Source organism: Rhamphochromis longiceps, linkage group LG9 (assembly GCF_057381845.1).
Source record: "Rhamphochromis longiceps isolate RC_006_pf linkage group LG9, R_longiceps_female_GT1.1, whole genome shotgun sequence".
NCBI classification, from domain to species: Eukaryota; Metazoa; Chordata; class Actinopteri; order Cichliformes; family Cichlidae; genus Rhamphochromis; species Rhamphochromis longiceps.
In genome coordinates, this window is record NC_140565.1 from 28311442 (window position 1) to 28329059 (window position 17618).

Here is a 17618-nt window from a genome sequence, read left to right on the forward strand (position 1 = left end):
TTAAATCTTTTAAAACGTAATGTCTGATAAATAACACTGGATTTCACTGGCAATTATATTTGGCATCACGCTTGCATTTTAATCCAGCCTTTCCACGCCTTTCCCCTCCTGTAACATATTTGCATTTCAATTTAAAACTTCTCACTGGAAAATAACACATATTCTTAAGAAGGCTCTTTGCTGTTGTCAAATCAAAGTGTGCAGGAGAAGATGCAGCTCTTTATCCCAGGGCTTCGTTTTAACGTGATAGAGGCCTGCCACTGTATATATATGGGTTGTGCTTTCAGTGTTTCCACAGGACTGTGGGTGCTCCTATGTAGGAGGAATGAAAACAAAGGGAAAGACAAGAGCGCTGTCATACTTCCTTCTTTTTCCTCAAAATATGCTGTGTGGTGATGGGGGAGTTTAAATAATAAAAAAAAAATAGATCAAAGAGGAAACAGCAATATTTTATCATCCTGGCTATGATTACCTCCCATTGCTCAAATGATAAATTTTTAGGTTTTTAGAATGAACCTCTTCACAGGCAGGTGATGTTGTGACTCATAATGATCTAAATGAGACCTTGAATCCATTAGTCTGAGCAGTGTGAATAACCAGGGGCTGGAGATTTTGTGGAGGTGGACAGCTCTGTCTCTGTATTGGCCAGAACCTCAGAATCAAAGGATATTCACCCACAAGAAACTAATGGAAGATGGAAATGAGCCTTTAGGGGAACCTGGGTTATTACTCTGGTAGAAAAACCTGACTTCAATCCAGAAAACTTTCTTGTCACAACACCTGTCCCAGGCACTTAGGCTCCCTGTGGTTCGTGAGCAGAGCTGGGGCAGCTGGTTCCATCCTTTCATTAGCCTTCTCGTGAATCTAATGCTTTAGTTGGATGATGCTGATGCTCCTTGTGCCCTCTGGCTCGAGGTTGTATGGCTCTCTGAGGCTGAATCAGTCCAGCTGCTCTTCCCTGCTGCTGCTGCTGCTTCGGCTTTGTCTCTGGTGGCATTAGCCTTCCCAGGCTGCTGGCATCAGTGGAGCTTGTGGTGCTGCTGCTGGGGCACCAGGAGGAGCTGCGTGATGCCCGCTGCCTGAGATTCTGCGAAATAGATCTATGGAGGTTCGTCATGGAGGAGTTGGCTGCCGTGGTGACCACCCAGGGGTGGCGGACGGCTTTTTCGGCAGTGAGGCGGGTGGCCGGGTCCAACACTAGCAGGCGCAGAATGAAGTCCTTAGCCAAGTTGGACACTGAAGGCCAAGGCTGTGGATAGAACAAGCAGACTATTAACACTCTCACCCAAGAAGATGACAATTCAGCCTACAAAACCCCTCACACACACACACAGACACCCACAGCGCTCTAATAGCTGGGTATCTAGAAGAGGCGCATGCACAGATTCCGAGCTGCTTCAAAGCGGGATGCAAGATTTCATTCTAACAAAGCAATAAAACTATGATCCCTGAGCTCTGCAGGCCTAACAAGCAGAACTAAACTCAAAAGAAAGCTAAATGTCACTGGGCAAAAGGAAGCAGCAGTCTTGGCTGAATGAATACAAAGACTGGGAGGTAGGACGGCTCTGCTGCATGTGTGGGATTTTTTTGGGTGCATGTTTAATCTTAGCCTGCATTAGCTTCACAATAAAGGCAGCAAAGATGAGCTTCAGTGGAATCCATTGCAAATCATCCGCCTTGTCATGACCCAAGCTGACATTAAAGAGTGCTTTGAAATCGGCAAAGCCATCTTTGCAGGGTGAGAGAAGACATCAGAATCCTTATCATAATTCAAATTCATTAAATTATTCATCACAGCCTTGGTTCTTAGTCAGGGAATCAACTTTCTAGAGGCCTGCCTCGGGAAAGTGATGACCTTTGTGCTTCCATCAAATTTTAAATAAAAATATTATTGATACAGATTTTCAACTAGATTGATCTGGAATCAAAGCAAAAAGAAAAACAGGCAACTGGTTAATGTTGAATGGTCATAATCATTATCACAATTTTACAAAAATCCTTGATTACAATTAAACTAAGAAAACATACATATAAATATATTCAAAACAATAAAAACTTGACATAATAAAGCAATACTGTAAGTAAAAATGACAACAAAAGGTCGCTGTGCTTGATGTGACCAAGAAGTTTCACATTTAAAAGAAATTAACTTCTCTAATTGTACAAATTTCAGATGGTTCCACTTGTCTGGCTTTTAGCAAATTAAATCCATTTTTTTTTCTAATGTTGGCATTAAGAGACAGTTTTCATCTTAGAACCTGGTCCAGTGCAATACTGATTTATAGTTTCACATATATGTGAAGCCAGAGATTTGCCAAAACTCACTTATATGTTTTATTTAAAGCACAGTTTGTCATCCAGCCAAGCACATTTTTTTTATTTTTTAATGAGAGGATATTTTCAGTATGAGAGTTTTCAGTATGTGTCCTGCTGAAAGTAGTGATGTTTACTTCTAAAGGCAGCATTTAGATCTGAGTTTAAATAAATTTAGGATTGAATTGTAGGAGTACAGTACCACTTGGGCCACAAAAGGAACTATCGTCTATGAAAAAGTATTATTTAAAGATAGAGATGAATTGTAGTCCTTCTAAATTTTGACACTTTTAAAAAAAAGGCAACTAAAAGAGGTCCTAAAACAGAACCCTGTGGTACACCTTTGTTAACACTTATGTAACTAGAGTAATTAGCAAACAAATTGCATGATTTTTCCATCAAATTTGGTGATTTCAATTATTACTGAGTAGTATTGAACACAATGAAAAGATCCCTTTCTTAATCTCTGTTCTCTATTTCCATATTCAGCACAGTGCGCTCAAATATTTCTCTGGCATGTTTGTCTGAGGACTGAAAAAGCTAAACGCAGTGAAATCAGAGTGTAAAACTCTCTGCTTCTTTGCTCAACCTTGCTCAGACTAAATCTCACTCTTTAGGGAGGTCTAGCTCTCCATTTTAATCCTGAAATACATTTCTCTCTCCTTTTTTTGTCTCTGGCAGAGTAATGACAATTAATCAAGCATGAAATTGACAATCGCGAGACTGTTGCCGGTGAGAGGAATTCAAAGAAGTGGGGGACTTTCTTATTCTCACAGTGTAGTGACTGGGGGTGGGGTGGGGAGTGTGAGTGTATAAGCACAGCACAGGGTGCTGAGCTGCCAGCAGAACGAGTCATAAAAAAAAGAAAAGATTCTCAGTCAAACTTTCTTCTCACACTGTTGTTATTTCACACCTGAGAGGCAGGCAGAGTGACACCGTTTGATTGAGCTCCCACGACTAACAAGTCTGACTTTCCCCTTTATCTGGCACTGGTGGTGATTTGGCGAGGCCCCTTATTACCTTGCCGTGAAATACACACTTGATAGCAGCTGTGGCTAGCAGATGCCTTTTGTCCTTGATCTGAAATAACGGGAATACATACGTTTAGTGCCTGATGGCAATGTATGAGAAAAAAGCTGGAATTATGCAGTAAAAGTCTTTGATGCTGCTGTTGAGAGGTATCAAAAGTTTCCCTTCCTCCTGTACACTTAAAGAAGAAGAGACATAACTGAGTTGCCTCCTTGGAACCGAGCCTCCTTCAGGAAGTTTATCTCTCCCCCTTATTTTGAACATTTTTCACGTCAAAATACACAAAGGCTTTATTGCGTTTAGAGGAAGGGGGCGAGAGCTAGTGTTATACATCACTGCTGAGCTGAGAGCTAGCCAACGAGGGGAGAGAAAGAGAGAGGAGGGAGATGAGTGGAGTGCAGATACGGTATAAGCAGTGGAAAAACCTACAGGGCTTGGCTTATTGAGCAACATCTTGTTAGAGTGAATGAGAAGCTCCAGTGACTGTGTTTGCGCCACGCTACATCTTTACCTGACAAAGCTGTAATTGCAACAAATGAAGAAAACGCTAGAAGCTTGGATTGCGCTAATGTGATCAGGAGGATAACGCACTTTTGAGTAATGAGTGTTACCGGCTCAGCTCAGGCCCGCAACAAACAAAGGACAACCGGGTTCAATTTCCTGATCAGTTTATCTAATTGAACATGTAGTGGGGTGTGGACGTGTCAGGTGTCAGTGGTGCATGGTAAATGTTTGCAGGGTGCTGGACAGGGAGAAGCAGAAGATGCCCAGAGAGTGGACTAAAAGAGCAGGCGTTATACCCTTTGTTACTCTCACCTCTCAGGTGCAACCATCAAGGCTCCTGCTGGGAGTAAAAAGGGAGAAGCAGCAAGAGCAGATCACATGAAGCACTCCACGAGTGTCTGTCTCACAATTTACTGCAATCTGATTCACCTGGCAGCCTTCCCCGAGCAAGAAAGCCAAGGTAAATATGCTTCATCATAATAAGTCCAAATAGAGAAGGTGGCCTGTTGCTAATTCAGGTGAAAGTACCAGCTAACCCACAGTAATCAAAATATCAATACTCGGATGCAGGAGAGAGTGGGCTGTCATGTACAATATACTGTGGCCAAGTGGAGGCTGGGGCTGTTCACATGGTGCTCACTAGGGGGCAGACTGGCCTAACCATTACCCCATTTGGCCTCCTGCTTGGAGATGTAGACATTTGGGCTGGGTCAGGAAAGTGTGGCTTCCATAACACAGCGGCAGAATGCAGAGGAGGTTACCAGGCTACCTGGACAGAACTAATGCGAGGACTGCTGCTTTACATGCAAAAGACTGCCACACATTCACGCTCGCAGGCACACAAACAAAATACAGTCACACAGATGAGATGTCCCCGATTATGTGCAAAGGAAATTATTTGTCTTATACAGAGAGAAGGGACTAAGTGATAAGGCGTTCAAAGCCCTTGAGGCTACATCCGTTCCTTCTTCTGTCCTGCTTGTCCTCTGCCCCCTCCTCTTTTCCTCACTCGCATCCTCCCTCACTCCCGTGCCATCAACCCCCGGCTCCCCCTCTTCCTCACGCTCACTACTGAGCAAACACATCAGCGTGAGTTTGCACTACAGGTCCTCAGGCGAGGAGCTGCTGCACCTGTGAGTGGAGCGTGCATGGCACGTATGAATGTACCGTTTGTGTGTCTGCTGCTAGTGCAATAAAAGAAGGGGTGGGGGCTGCCGGTGAGACAAAGGGACTCAATTCGTGGGAAGGTGCCAGCGGCCTTCTGCATTTCCGATTCAGTCTCACCTTCGCCTCTCTCCTCAAACCTCCCCCATCCCACTCACATTTTCACGCAAAATTACACACATGCATGTGCCCAAAGTCCCCGTTCAGCCTGAATAAAAACAAAAGGTTGCTGATACATTTGGAAAAATGTTTGTAATTGCAGCCCCTGTGTATTAATTTACATAGTGAGGAAGAGGAGAAAAAACAGTTATGTCCATCTGTACCTGAAGTTAATCCTTTTTGCTACACTGCATCATTGAATACATATTTATACATGGTCTCCGATGACTGCAGTCTGCTGTAAATGCTTAAAAAAACCCATGTGTTAATGCATGTGGTTATACAGAAATATGCTAACTTACTTAACATGGCTTTGGGCTGGGTAGAGTGAAACTTTTAGGCTTAAAAGTAATAACTCATTCCTGTAACACTGTAAATGCAAACAATACCCTCACTTATATTGAGTTATCTGCATTGAGTTTTTGCTTTAGAGTACAGCCTTGCATACTTGTTTGATTTAATAATTTGATCTGGTTTCATCGTCTGCACTGTTAATATTTAACTTTAAACCCTTAAGTTAGCAGCGCAGGGATTTTTGTTTCAGTAATTTTGCAGTCTTGTGGTGATTGAGATTCTTGTTTTGATTAGTGCTCCTGGTCAGTGGTGTTGTTAGGGTTTGTGGACCTGTTATTGCGCAGCGCATGGGGAACAGAAATGTAACAAAAGTGGGATTTTTTTAGTTCTCTTTTCTTTTTAAATGATAAAATTTGCTAAACCTAGGTTGTCCAAAGTGCATTTAATTCAAACTGAAATTCTTTTAGTTCATGTGAATTATCCTCATTAGTACTAAACACTCAAAATATTATTATTCACCCTTATTAAGCAGATACACATATTTTACGAGGCAGCAAGTCTACATAATTTTTATGCATTTATTTATTTATTTTTTGTAAAGCCCATTAAACAAATTTGTGTTGCCGTAACACTTCATAATGCAAAAGGGGCTGATACGCTGGATAGGTAACAAAAATCTAATAAATGTACCGGGCTTGCTCTAATACAGCACTGCAGGTTTTCAATAAATTAATAGCAGCGGGTATTTGGGTTTTAAACCATATCTAGATTTACCAGATGGTTTCCACTGTTTAATATTATCACTTGTTGTGTCAAATTGTACTAATTTACTGCATCTCTGCCATCTTGTTGAAGCAGAATGTGCACTGCCAGCAAATGTCTTCAAAGGCTGTCTTGCCATGCTGACTGCATCTGTGATCATACCAACTTTATTTTTACTCCTTTTTTTCCTATTGACCACAGAAATCGAGTTAATTATGTCTTCATTCCTTTCGACTGCTTTACTTTCAGTGTCTCGCTATGGCATTTGCTTTGTTTGCACTGTTACGCCATACTGGGACACTTGATTGGAACGAGCCATTGTTCATGTTATTGGCAACACCTGCTCTCCAGTCTCTGTGGAGGTGAAAATGCACAGATTGGATTGACATCCAATCACATTCACTTGTAACATCTCAAGTCAAGAAGATATCACTCCAGGCAAACCACCCCTGTCATTCAGTAGTAGTACGCCGTAAGACACTGAGGATCCAGTCAGTCAGTGTTCCCCTTCTTGCTGCGAAAAGCACATTTTTTGGGAAGGGGGCAAAGTCCAATAGTCACTTTGTTTAATTGGTGGACATATCATTCCAACTGATGCGCTTCAAGTCAAGTTTAGTATGTGAAAGAAATTCCTGAGGCACCCAAAGAGAGGAACCCTTCTTAATGACATGAGGAGCCCTTGTGATGACAGACGTCCACGTTTTGTGGGTACTTGTCAACCTTCACTACATTATTATCACAGCGTGCGCGCTTAACTGTGTTGTCACTCTGCTGGAGAGGGTGGATACTCGCACATGACAGAGAATAAGTGCCTTGTCAACATGGAAATGTGATTGATGGCTGATCTATCAAGCCCTGGACTGTTACTCAGCCATGTATGATGTCTTTATAATACGACCATATGAATTTACAGATTGATGCCTTGACTGCATCTCACTGAGATGTGAGAGACTGAGCGTACGGTTCTATAAATGTTGCTTTTAGCTTTAATGTCAAGACTTTTTCCTCACTAGCGTGGCCTACATATGTGCTATGTCAAAAACCACCGTGAAAAACATAAAATAAGCTCTTGCATGAAGTTTAGAAGGATTTTGCATTATTGTTCAGCTGGTGGTCAGTGCAGCGGTAAACACAGGGATAATAGTCCAGGGCCTATGTAAGGGAGCCTCTTGTATGCCAGACTAAAATGTCAGACTGCATCCCTAAGAATCGAGCCAGGCTTAAAGCCCAGTGAATAATCCAGCGTTGTGTGTAATCAGCGTGAAAGAACAAGCCCGAACTCACTACTGAGCTTGACTGAATAGGCTTTTAAAAATACCCACTTCAGTTATATGATATAGGGAAGTGGGGAGAAAATCACGCAAGGCCCCATTTCCCACCATTTCAAAGCATTCTCAAAGAACCAAACCAAGCGAGGAACTCAAAGACATCACAACAAACTTTCACATTTTCTTTCATGTGCTTTGCAATATTGCAGAAGAAGACATGAAAACAAGGAGAGGTTCACCTTGTTACCACACCAGTACTGCAATGTGCTGAGCTGACTTTTTTTTCCTACTTATGTCAGGCAAGGATGGAAGGATGGTACCATTTCTGGTAGTTCTAAAAGCGCAGTGATTAAGGTATGAATTATTATTGTGTGGTGAGTAGATGTAATGACCATATGTGAAGAAATGTTTTGCATAATTTCAGAGCATGCACGTCATAAATAATGCCAGATTATACTATAGGGAGAAGACCAGATGTCAAAATGAAAATCAGGGATTTAGTTAAAACTACATTTTTTTCAATGATTATGCTGGAAGCAGATGCACTTCAGTGGGTGAGGCCACAGCTGGCCAAAGAGTTGAAAATGAACAAAGACGCATTTCTAATAGATGCTCAAGGTTACCTTGACAGTTTTCTCCAGCTTCCTTCTGTTTTCAAGATTAAGATTTAATGCCTTATGCCAAAACAAACTGGGTTTTTCCCTAACAAAAGTAAAGTTGGTATTTAAAAAGAGAGCGCAATGGCAAGATTGCTTGTAAGAGGTGGAAACTTGGAGATTTTTGCAACTGAGCCTCCTGCATATGCATTCCTGGCAGTTTCTTTCTCAAGGCATAAAATATAGAAAGAGGAATATTTAAATCAAGCATGAAAACTCATGCAGGTGCAGGATTATCATAGCCTGCACGATCAGATTTGAAGTGAAATAGCTGAAGAACTGAGAGAACAAAGGGATGACGACATGGACTTTGAACCCTATCTTGAAAACAATCGTGCCTCAGATAGAGATCAAACACAGTTTTCCCTAATAAAGTTTTATTACAGTCAAATTAAACTGTTAAAATTTCAGGACCATGGACAGCGCTCACAGTTTTCACCATAATCTCATGAGTTGTCCTCTAACACGACCTGCACGGATTGTCAGACACACACACACACACACACACACACACACACACACACACACACACACACACACACACACACACACACACACAAGATTCCCCATGAAATCTGCAAAAAAATGCGTTGCACATGTTGACGGTAAAGAAATAAACTTTTGTTAATCAGGCATTTCCTGAAGTGATCTAAGTTGTTTTAATAGAAGAGCGCAACAGAACCAATGTCAAAAAATATTTGCACGGTTTGCAGTCCCACATTAGAGCCTGTCAGTTACTGAAGAATGTTTTCATTATAATGATTCTCTGCCACATTAGGCCTAGATTTAACATATAATAATAATAATAATGGATACTTTATTGATCCCCATGGGGAAATTACTTGTTTTTCTCTGCATTTGACCCATTCACTCAGTGAAGCAGTGGGCAGCCCACTAAGCAGGCGCCCGGGGAGCAGTGTGTAGGGACGGTACCTTGCTCAGGGGTACCTCAGGGTAGCCGTTAAGTGGATTCGAACCGCCGACCTTCCGATCATGGGGCGACCACTTTACCTACTGAGCTATCCCTGCCCCTCATATACATGTATGACCTAAATTTAAATGCTTTTCTGGTTGCAATTAACAAGCTGTGCCTGTCCTGTTAGGAAATTACCTGCAGCTGAATCTCATCACTCAGTTTGCGATCATGGTCCAAACTGAATGGCTCCTGGGAGATTGGGCATGTTATATTGAAATAAACCGACTGTTTAGAAACCAGTGCAACATGTAGATCACAAATAAAAGTTACCACAGCACTATTTGGGAAGTATAAAAGAAGTATAAAACTTGATCATAATTTTGCATTCCATAAACCAAGCAATCACTGTGCTAGCAACAAGCTACAGCACGTTAACAGTTACTTTAAACAGACAGTTTCGCTGAGTGTTGCTAGAGTTCAGCATATGAATACCACTCTCAGTGGGGGAAAAGTCACTTCACAATATAAAATGCAAAGAAAACACATTTAACTGTATAAAAATATGATTTCAGTATGGAATTATTTTAGCACTCTACCTAGTTAGCTGCTAAAAGGCTAATATTAGCTATGTGCTAGCAACCTATACTGGCTTGACCTAAGGCACTTCGAAACATATTGATGTTAATAATACTTTAGCTTTTAAATCATCCACATTCTACACCAACACAAGTGACATGGTTTAGGTTAATTTGGATACTTATCAGTAAGTCGGCCTACAGATTTTCAGGATCCTACTGTGTTAGGTTTTGTATTGTTGATTGTCATTTATGCTTAGAAATATTTAACCATATATGCTTAGAGGTGTATAATCATTTGTAGATTGAAAGAATGTCTCATCCTAGGAGGTCTGTAACAACTCTGAGTAGCATGAAGGGGGAGGGCGTTCACTCCTCTACAGAGTGTTCTGGCATAGATCACACACCTCCTAGGAGAGGTCGTATTTTCTCTTTGTTGATATATGTCATAGCAAACATATGTATATCTCTTTAAGTATAAGAGCCTTTTGTTCAGATGGACCCGCTAGACTCCTGGCACCAGCGTTTGGGGAGTCTTCACAGGGTCACATCTTGACCTCACACACACACACACACATACACACACACACACACATACACAGTATTCTTTGTTCACATGTATACCTATGTAAGATGTTATATGTTAATGACCCTATGCATATTCATGTAACCACAATAAAAGGAGTGCTATGGGGAACCTGGCTGAGAGTCTGACGGAGGTCAAGTGGGGGAACGACGCTTGACCCCAGGCAGGTCTCCCTCATGCATGAGTAACATGAAGAACTTTGCCTACTTCGTGTCTTGCTTGCTGTGTAATTATATTGTCCTCAACGTTCCAGCGAATAGGTTCAAGCTACAAACCTATCATACTGTTTTCCATTTTCACCTGGTCCTTATGGCTGATATCCACTTGTTTGTCATTAAAGGGTATGTTTTTCAGTTCAGCCTGTAAATTACATCTGTGGGCTACTTTTCCTGCTCATAGTGTCTCTAACAACATTTTGTGTATTTTTCATTTCATGATTAGCAGAAAAACATCAACAAACAGGCACATTTACCCACCAAAAAATTAATAAAAAGACAAAAATTCTTCTTGAATCTGCTGTGGGTCGCACTTAAATCCAATCTGTCTTCATATTTCCTTTATTCTGGTCAAAGAGTTTTAGCAGTAGCACAACGTGCTTATGGTGCAAAATTTTCTCATTTAGTTTATTAAATCCTCTAGAACCTCTATTTGCTATCCAAAATTACTTACTAAACATAACTGAACAAAAAGTCCAGTAAACTTACATTTCCACGGAAGCTATATTTTCCTCTCACAATGGATCTGTAGAGCCGTGTGCGGCTGTCATCCTCAAACGGCACAGTTCCACTCAGCAAAATGTAGGCAATTACCCCTAAAGCCCACATGTCCACTGCACAGGAATAGGGTCTCCTCAGCAACATTTCAGGAGCCATGTACTCAGGGGTTCCACAAGTGGTCCTCAAAGACCACGACTCTCCAGTTTCCTCGTTGCCTCGTTCAGAAATCTCACACCTGGTGAGTGTGCTGGCAAAAGCAGACAATCCAAAGTCGGTCACCAACAATCTGGAGTCTGCTCCGGGGTGGTAGTACAGAAGATTCTCAGGCTTCAAGTCTCTGTGGGTGATTCCCAGGCTGTGCAGGTATACCAATGCAGCCAGTATCATCTGGATGGCCTGGGTAGCATCTCGCTCAGTGAAGTGGCCCCTGCTGACAACACGGTCCAAAAGTTCCCCTCCTGTCGCCAGTTCCAGTACCATGTAAACACGCTGTGGAAACTGGAACACCTCAACCAGCTGAATGACATTAGCATGGCTCACCCTCTGCAGCACTGCTAGTTCAGAATCACACACCTCACGACCCTCTGGGGCCTCTACCTCCATCATTTTTATGGCAAAGGGCTGGCGAGTTGCCCTGTGCTCCACACGCACAACACGACTGAAGCTTCCACGACCAATCAGGGCTTTGATGTCATACCTGACAGGGCAGAAGGGGAATGGTGACTCATTACAGCATAACTATCTCATGATACACTGCTGCAAAGCACTAAATGTCTCTCCCTGCAGCTGCAGTCCTGATGTATGGGAATATATGTTTTGCACTATGCTATACAGCATGCAAAGTCGATCAAACCAATATGTATGATCCTGATTTAGATCGCCAATAAACAAGGCAATACTTTATGCAAGCTTTGAATTATGGGATGATGAGCAATACACATGTTTCCCCTTAAAAAGGAATCAGTTTTGTTCCTTTAATTGTTTCTAGGCCTTTATCTGACAAGTACAGGAAGGCGGTGTTTCCGGCATTAAAACCCCCAAGGATCTCAAATGACTGTCTACCATTATTGCAGGATGTTGGGTTGGAAAGAATGAGAAAGACGAATGTTAAAAGGCTCCTATGAGCACTGCAAATGCAGGCTTTTCCACTTATGTTTGGCTGTAAATTGCTATTGCCAAATAATGTACTGGCCTCAAGATTAGTGGATAAAAGCCAATCTATCAGTTGCCACTTTCCTGGATTTTGAGGGGCCTAAATTTCAACCATCCACCATGTTATATTTGATTCTTGATTTTTTTTTTCCAGTACAAGATTGGCAGATTTAAATATCATGGATGTACAAAATACAATTTCCAGCAAGCATAGCATGAAAAATACTGTCTGCTTTAAAAACTCTGAAGAAATAATTATTCAAACTGTGAACACTTACCGTGCTGTGACGCGTGGCTCAAACTTGTCCTTATACCTGGGAACCTTGTTCCATTCTTGTCTTTGTTTGATTTGCTGTTTGCTGCTTGGTCCTAGGTGAGGATTATCAACACTGGCAGAAAACCATGGATTTTTTTGCTTCTTCTTTTGTTTCTTTGGCTCATCATCATCCTCATGTCCTTTACTGAAAGCTACTAGTGACTGCACCACACTTACATAGCTTTTCTTAGATGCCTCAGGCAGCACCTTACTGTTCCCACAACCCATTTCTAAGACCAACATTTACTATGGAGCGAGCCGAGATTCCCCTTCATCTGCTGTGAACTGAAAGTGGCCTGAAAAAAAGAAAAAGAAAACCCAAACAAACCCAACTACCTGCTCGAGGTGTGTACACAGCAACAGTAAAGCTCCACCTTCCCACTAAGTTTGAATTTGTCAGGTGTGTGAAGTGATCCTTTCAGTCACTTGTGGTAAAAATGTCACGTAAACAGCAGTTGTTTTGAAGCTATTGTCACTCCTTGCAGATTGTTGCTATACTGCCACAGTAGCAGGAAAAGGAGTCAGGACTCCTGTCACTAGGCAACATAACACTGTAACCAAGAAAAAACAAAAAAGTGGAAAAAAAGAGAACAAATTCTTCTCCAAATTAAACATATAACTAAATAAATAGTCTTTCTACATGCAGATATGTGAGTGCCGGGAGTCAAATATTGCTGATGAGGCATTTCTTTTGATTTAAAATAAATTTAGCATGGGAGTCTAAGGAGATCCAGCCTCAGGTGGCAGATGTGGCAAGCAGGTTTCTCCTTGCTTGTTGGTCACAATAGTTGTGACTAACAAGTCCTAAATCATGCCTTGATTTGCAACATGTTTTACTCTGTGGGATCATTTAAAAGCTATCTTTTGAACATAGACATCTAAAGAACTGAAAGTCCTTTTAAAGCAAAGGAGTCGCCTCCTGCTGGATTAACTTTGGGGTTATTTCCATTTAAAAGAATATCTTATATGTATGTATATATGTATGTATGTCCAGTCTTTACATTGTAGATGTATGATTCCTGTCTGGATTAAAAACTGGATGGTGAATTTTGCTCTATTTCTATGTGCCCCCACATTTGTATATACATACATTTCAGAGGCCTGCAGTAACTGTGGTTCTCACACAGTGAAAAAAGTGGTGGATTTTAAAGCACCAGAGGCCAGCATATTTGTGAGTACCAGAGTGCCAAAAATACTGGACTCCCAAAATGCAGCTCAATAGCACCCTGATGACATCATCAGGTTTATTCTTTCCAGCTCTGAAAAGCTCACTTCAGAGCTACAGGAAACATTATCCAAAATCCTGGGCCCCATTGAACTTCATGCATAAAAATCAACGGTGGCATGGTGGTGCATTGGTTAGCACAGCAAGAATTTCATGGGCTCAGATCTTCCTGGGGGCTTTCTGTGAGCAGTTGGCATGTTCTTCCTGTTTCTGTATATTTATTAATTTTTTTGTCTCTGGGTGCACTGATTTCCTTTCACAGCCAAAAGATATCTAAGGTTAACCGGTGAGTCTGAAATGTCTATAGGTATAGATTTGAGAAGGTGACGTGTTGTATGAATGTGGTCTGTGGTGTAAAAGCACTGTGAGCGGTCAGTAAACGCTGAAACTGCTACATAAATACCAGTCTATTTTTTTTAAAGGGGGTTTACAATACACAGATGCAATACAGGATTCCAGGATTCCTGCTACATTTCTCTCTCCTACTTTTGTGTCTTTTTGTGTTAGAAACCAATGCAAAATGTATGTTCACTGTATTGTTTGATTGTTAAGCACAGTCTGTCTTTCAGTGTCCCTGTCAAGCCTGTGAGAAGCGCTAAGCTACTTTTTTCTATTTTCTGCATTATGTTGTGCTGCTGTCATCATATGTTCATAATCTTCAGAGAATGGAACGAGGAAGGCGGGGGGAAAACAAAAAGACATACAGCCTCCTCCATGCCCGCCTTTGCCCAGGACATTGTTTCGAGGAGCTAAACCTTGAAGAAACTGAAGACGACAGGAGGACATGCATTTATTTATTTATTCATGCAAGGCTGCTGAGCAGAGCCAAGACATCACAAATAGGGGAAGAAGCTCCCTTTTACCACAAGCACGCTGTACATCGAGTTTAAATTATTCTTTTTCACTTGAGCAGCACAGAAATAATGTGCTTATGAGGCCTGTATAATGAGTTCATGTTTATGAATAAATTGTGCATGAAGTTTGCATGCTCATGAACATTTGGAGCTCACAGAGGAAAGTAAAACATATTTATAGAAAGATATCCATAACTTCTAGACACTTCTTTTATGATACTTGAAAAGGTTATTTTGGGTTTTGTGACATTTCTATGGCAGCATTATTTTAATCAGTTGTTTGTGGTATTGTCAGATATGTATTTTTCATAACTTTTCTGTAGGTAGTGCTTTGCAACTCTTTATTTTTTATTTTTTTTAACAATTGTCTTTTTAAGTCAGTTAAGTGGATCTGTGTTACTCTGGGTAGACGGAGTAAACTTAAACACCATCCTTTTGGTGCATTTTTTCCCCTGGACACTGGATGATGGATGTGGTTGAATAGTCAATTTTGCTCTGAAATTCTCCCAGCTGAGAATATTGAGCAAGAATGATCTGAGTGGCTGTCATAACAACAACTGTCCAAGTTCTCAAAGTCTAAGGAAAGGTGCTTCAGTGCTTCCCTTATTACCTCCTTTAGTAAAAGATTTGCTTGTTCCTCCTTTATGAAAGGAAAGACAATAATTCATCTGTTCTCGGAATCAACTGACACAACCCATACATGGCGCACATCATGTAGATGGTAATTGGAAGTGCATTTTCCATTTCATATCAGTGATTGCTGATCCAGGTGCTAAAAACACAGCTGAACTGTGAACAATTTGCTGCTGTAATACAATCTTCTTGTCACGGTGTTGCTCCTTTAAATCAAGATTACGAGTTCCATTAACTATATCAAAGTGTGGTTAAGGTTTGCATTAAAAAAAGGTGAAATCAATTTTTACTTTGTCTTAGATTCAGTCTCAGAAACTCTCTCCAGCAGAAAAACCAATATTTTTTTCTCTTCATTTTATAGGTGGTATATTGCCTTTTCTTTAAAAGATGTATTTTTTTCTCAGGGCTTCTCATTAATATAACACTTTGAGGGAACGTAAGATGCACATTTTGTAGTCGATTTTTGTTGTCGAAGTTGTTTGAATGATGCACAGTTTGTATGTTTTCCAAGAAAATATCCGCCACATCATTACACCACCAGAAATATCCTGAACAAGTGACACAAGGCAGGATGGATCCATGCGTTCGTGTTGTCGATGCGACGTTATGACCCTGTCATCTGAAATGTTTTCCAATCTCCTACTGTCCAATTTTAATGAGGCTGTATGAATTGTTTCCTGTGTTTCCTGTTCCTGTGTGGTCTTCTGCTGCTGCAGCCCATCGCATGTTGTGCGTTTAGACAATCTTTCCTGCATGCATTGGCTGTAATAAGAGGTGTAATGATACCATTCAGATATTCAGTTGGAGCCAGGTCTACATGCCTAAATGTTAACGGATAAATCAGATATTTTCATCAAGAGGTTTACCTAACAAACTGGCTAATCAGTGTATATAACTGGTTGTTTTAATTTGTTTCCACTCTATAACAATATTAAGACATTCTCTGTATATATTTTACAGTGATGCTGATGAAGACCCTCAAGCTGAAATGTTTTTCTGTAGCCCTCTGTGCTCTCTTTCTACAGCTTTGTAAAGAATTTTACCCTCTTGCCACTTTCTCTGTCTTTCATTTCTTTTATTTTCTTGTATTTATTAAAAATGTGCGTCACTCTTGCTTTGTGAGAAAAAAAATCATTTCCTGTGGGCCACCAAGCTTATTCCCATAAAAAGGTCTACAGCATGGCACGTATGTACATATATATATATTTATAAAATCAAATCAAAGAAAAACAGTAAATGGAAATGCTTTCAGGATATGAGCAGAGGTTTAGCCCCTATTGCGTAATATTTGTTTTGCATTATGAGGGATGGAAATGTTTATTTATATGAAAATGTCAAAGACGCTATTATGCATCGATGTGTCTTTTCAGAGGTGTAAATTGTGTTGTCACTGGACAGAATATAAGGCTGCATCATCAGATGCTTGTCTGCTGCTATTTTTTTTTCCAGAGGAGCCAAAGGGGATTCTGGGCCTATCAGTCTGTTCTTCTGTCACACACTGTCTATCCCTTCTCAAAGGACTGTACACACACATATACCCCACGCCTCCTCCATATACAGACACACAGAGCCAGCAGAGGGTAGACATCACATCAGCACTGAGGTGGTAAATCGCCCTTCAGAAGCCTTCCTCGAGGGAGTCAGCAGTTCAGCGTTTATCGAACCTCTATCTGATTACTAAAAGGCTGTCCTTGGTTATAAATGAACCCGCAACATGTGTGTGGTATTGGTAATACTGGAGCGTTGGGAATAAAAAAACCATTATGGGTTGAAGTGAATCGGTTTAAGTCAGAGGAGCGGTCAGAGCACAGCTGCCACTTGCCAGTCAGTTCATTACTGTTGTTATTGTAGTGGCAGGATGCGATACCTGTGTGTGAGAGGAGTGGACTGATGCTAGAACAAACTAATGGCTGTGGACTGAAGAGCAGGTGTTCCTAGGCTGAGAGTGGGAAAAAATGGGTTTGAAAAACCCCCCCCAAAACTAGAGAATAGTTCAATGAATACTTGAACTTTGAAAATGTATGCTAAGGTGGGCGAGACAGCATGGAGCCTATTCTGGTGTGCACTTGAAATGACAACTAGCAAGGATGATTGGAAGCAGCATGTTTAAAAAAAGCTGGACCTCCCAGAGGTTGCATAATTCTTTCTTTCCTTACGTTGCCTCGACTATTATTCAGTATGAAAACTACACTCAAATGCATGTGGTCTGAGCATGTTTTCCATGGTTTGGTTAGGCCCCTCGGCTCTAATTAGGAGAAATTTTAATGCTTCAGCATTCAGTGATATTATAGAGAAGAGTGTGCTTCCAGCAGTAGTTTGTGCTCGACCCTTTCCTTTTTCACCTTGGCAATCCCCCCACCCCATCCCACCTGACAAATTGGCACAAAGCCAGGTCTATAAAGAAAAACTTCTCCCAGTTTTATGTTCTGCTTTGCACACACGTGCTTGCTCATTTTTGGTTCTGTCACCTGTTTTGGTTCAGTTCCTATATATGAT

At 41.1% G+C, this 17618-nt stretch overlaps 1 protein-coding gene across 1 annotated transcript; it reads right to left on the minus strand.

Moving 5' to 3' along the window:
* Positions 1-34: 34 nt before the first annotated feature.
* Positions 35-16125, minus strand: LOC146662493 (serine/threonine-protein kinase H1-like). Its single transcript, XM_085419155.1, has 3 exons — positions 12373-16125; positions 10931-11639; positions 35-1249 (listed from the first exon to the last, which is right to left on the minus strand). Exons 1-3 carry the CDS (start codon positions 12651-12653, stop codon positions 848-850), a joined length of 1392 nt encoding a protein of 463 aa, XP_085275281.1. The 5' UTR covers positions 12654-16125; the 3' UTR covers positions 35-847.
* Between the last annotated feature and the right edge of the window lie 1493 nt (positions 16126-17618).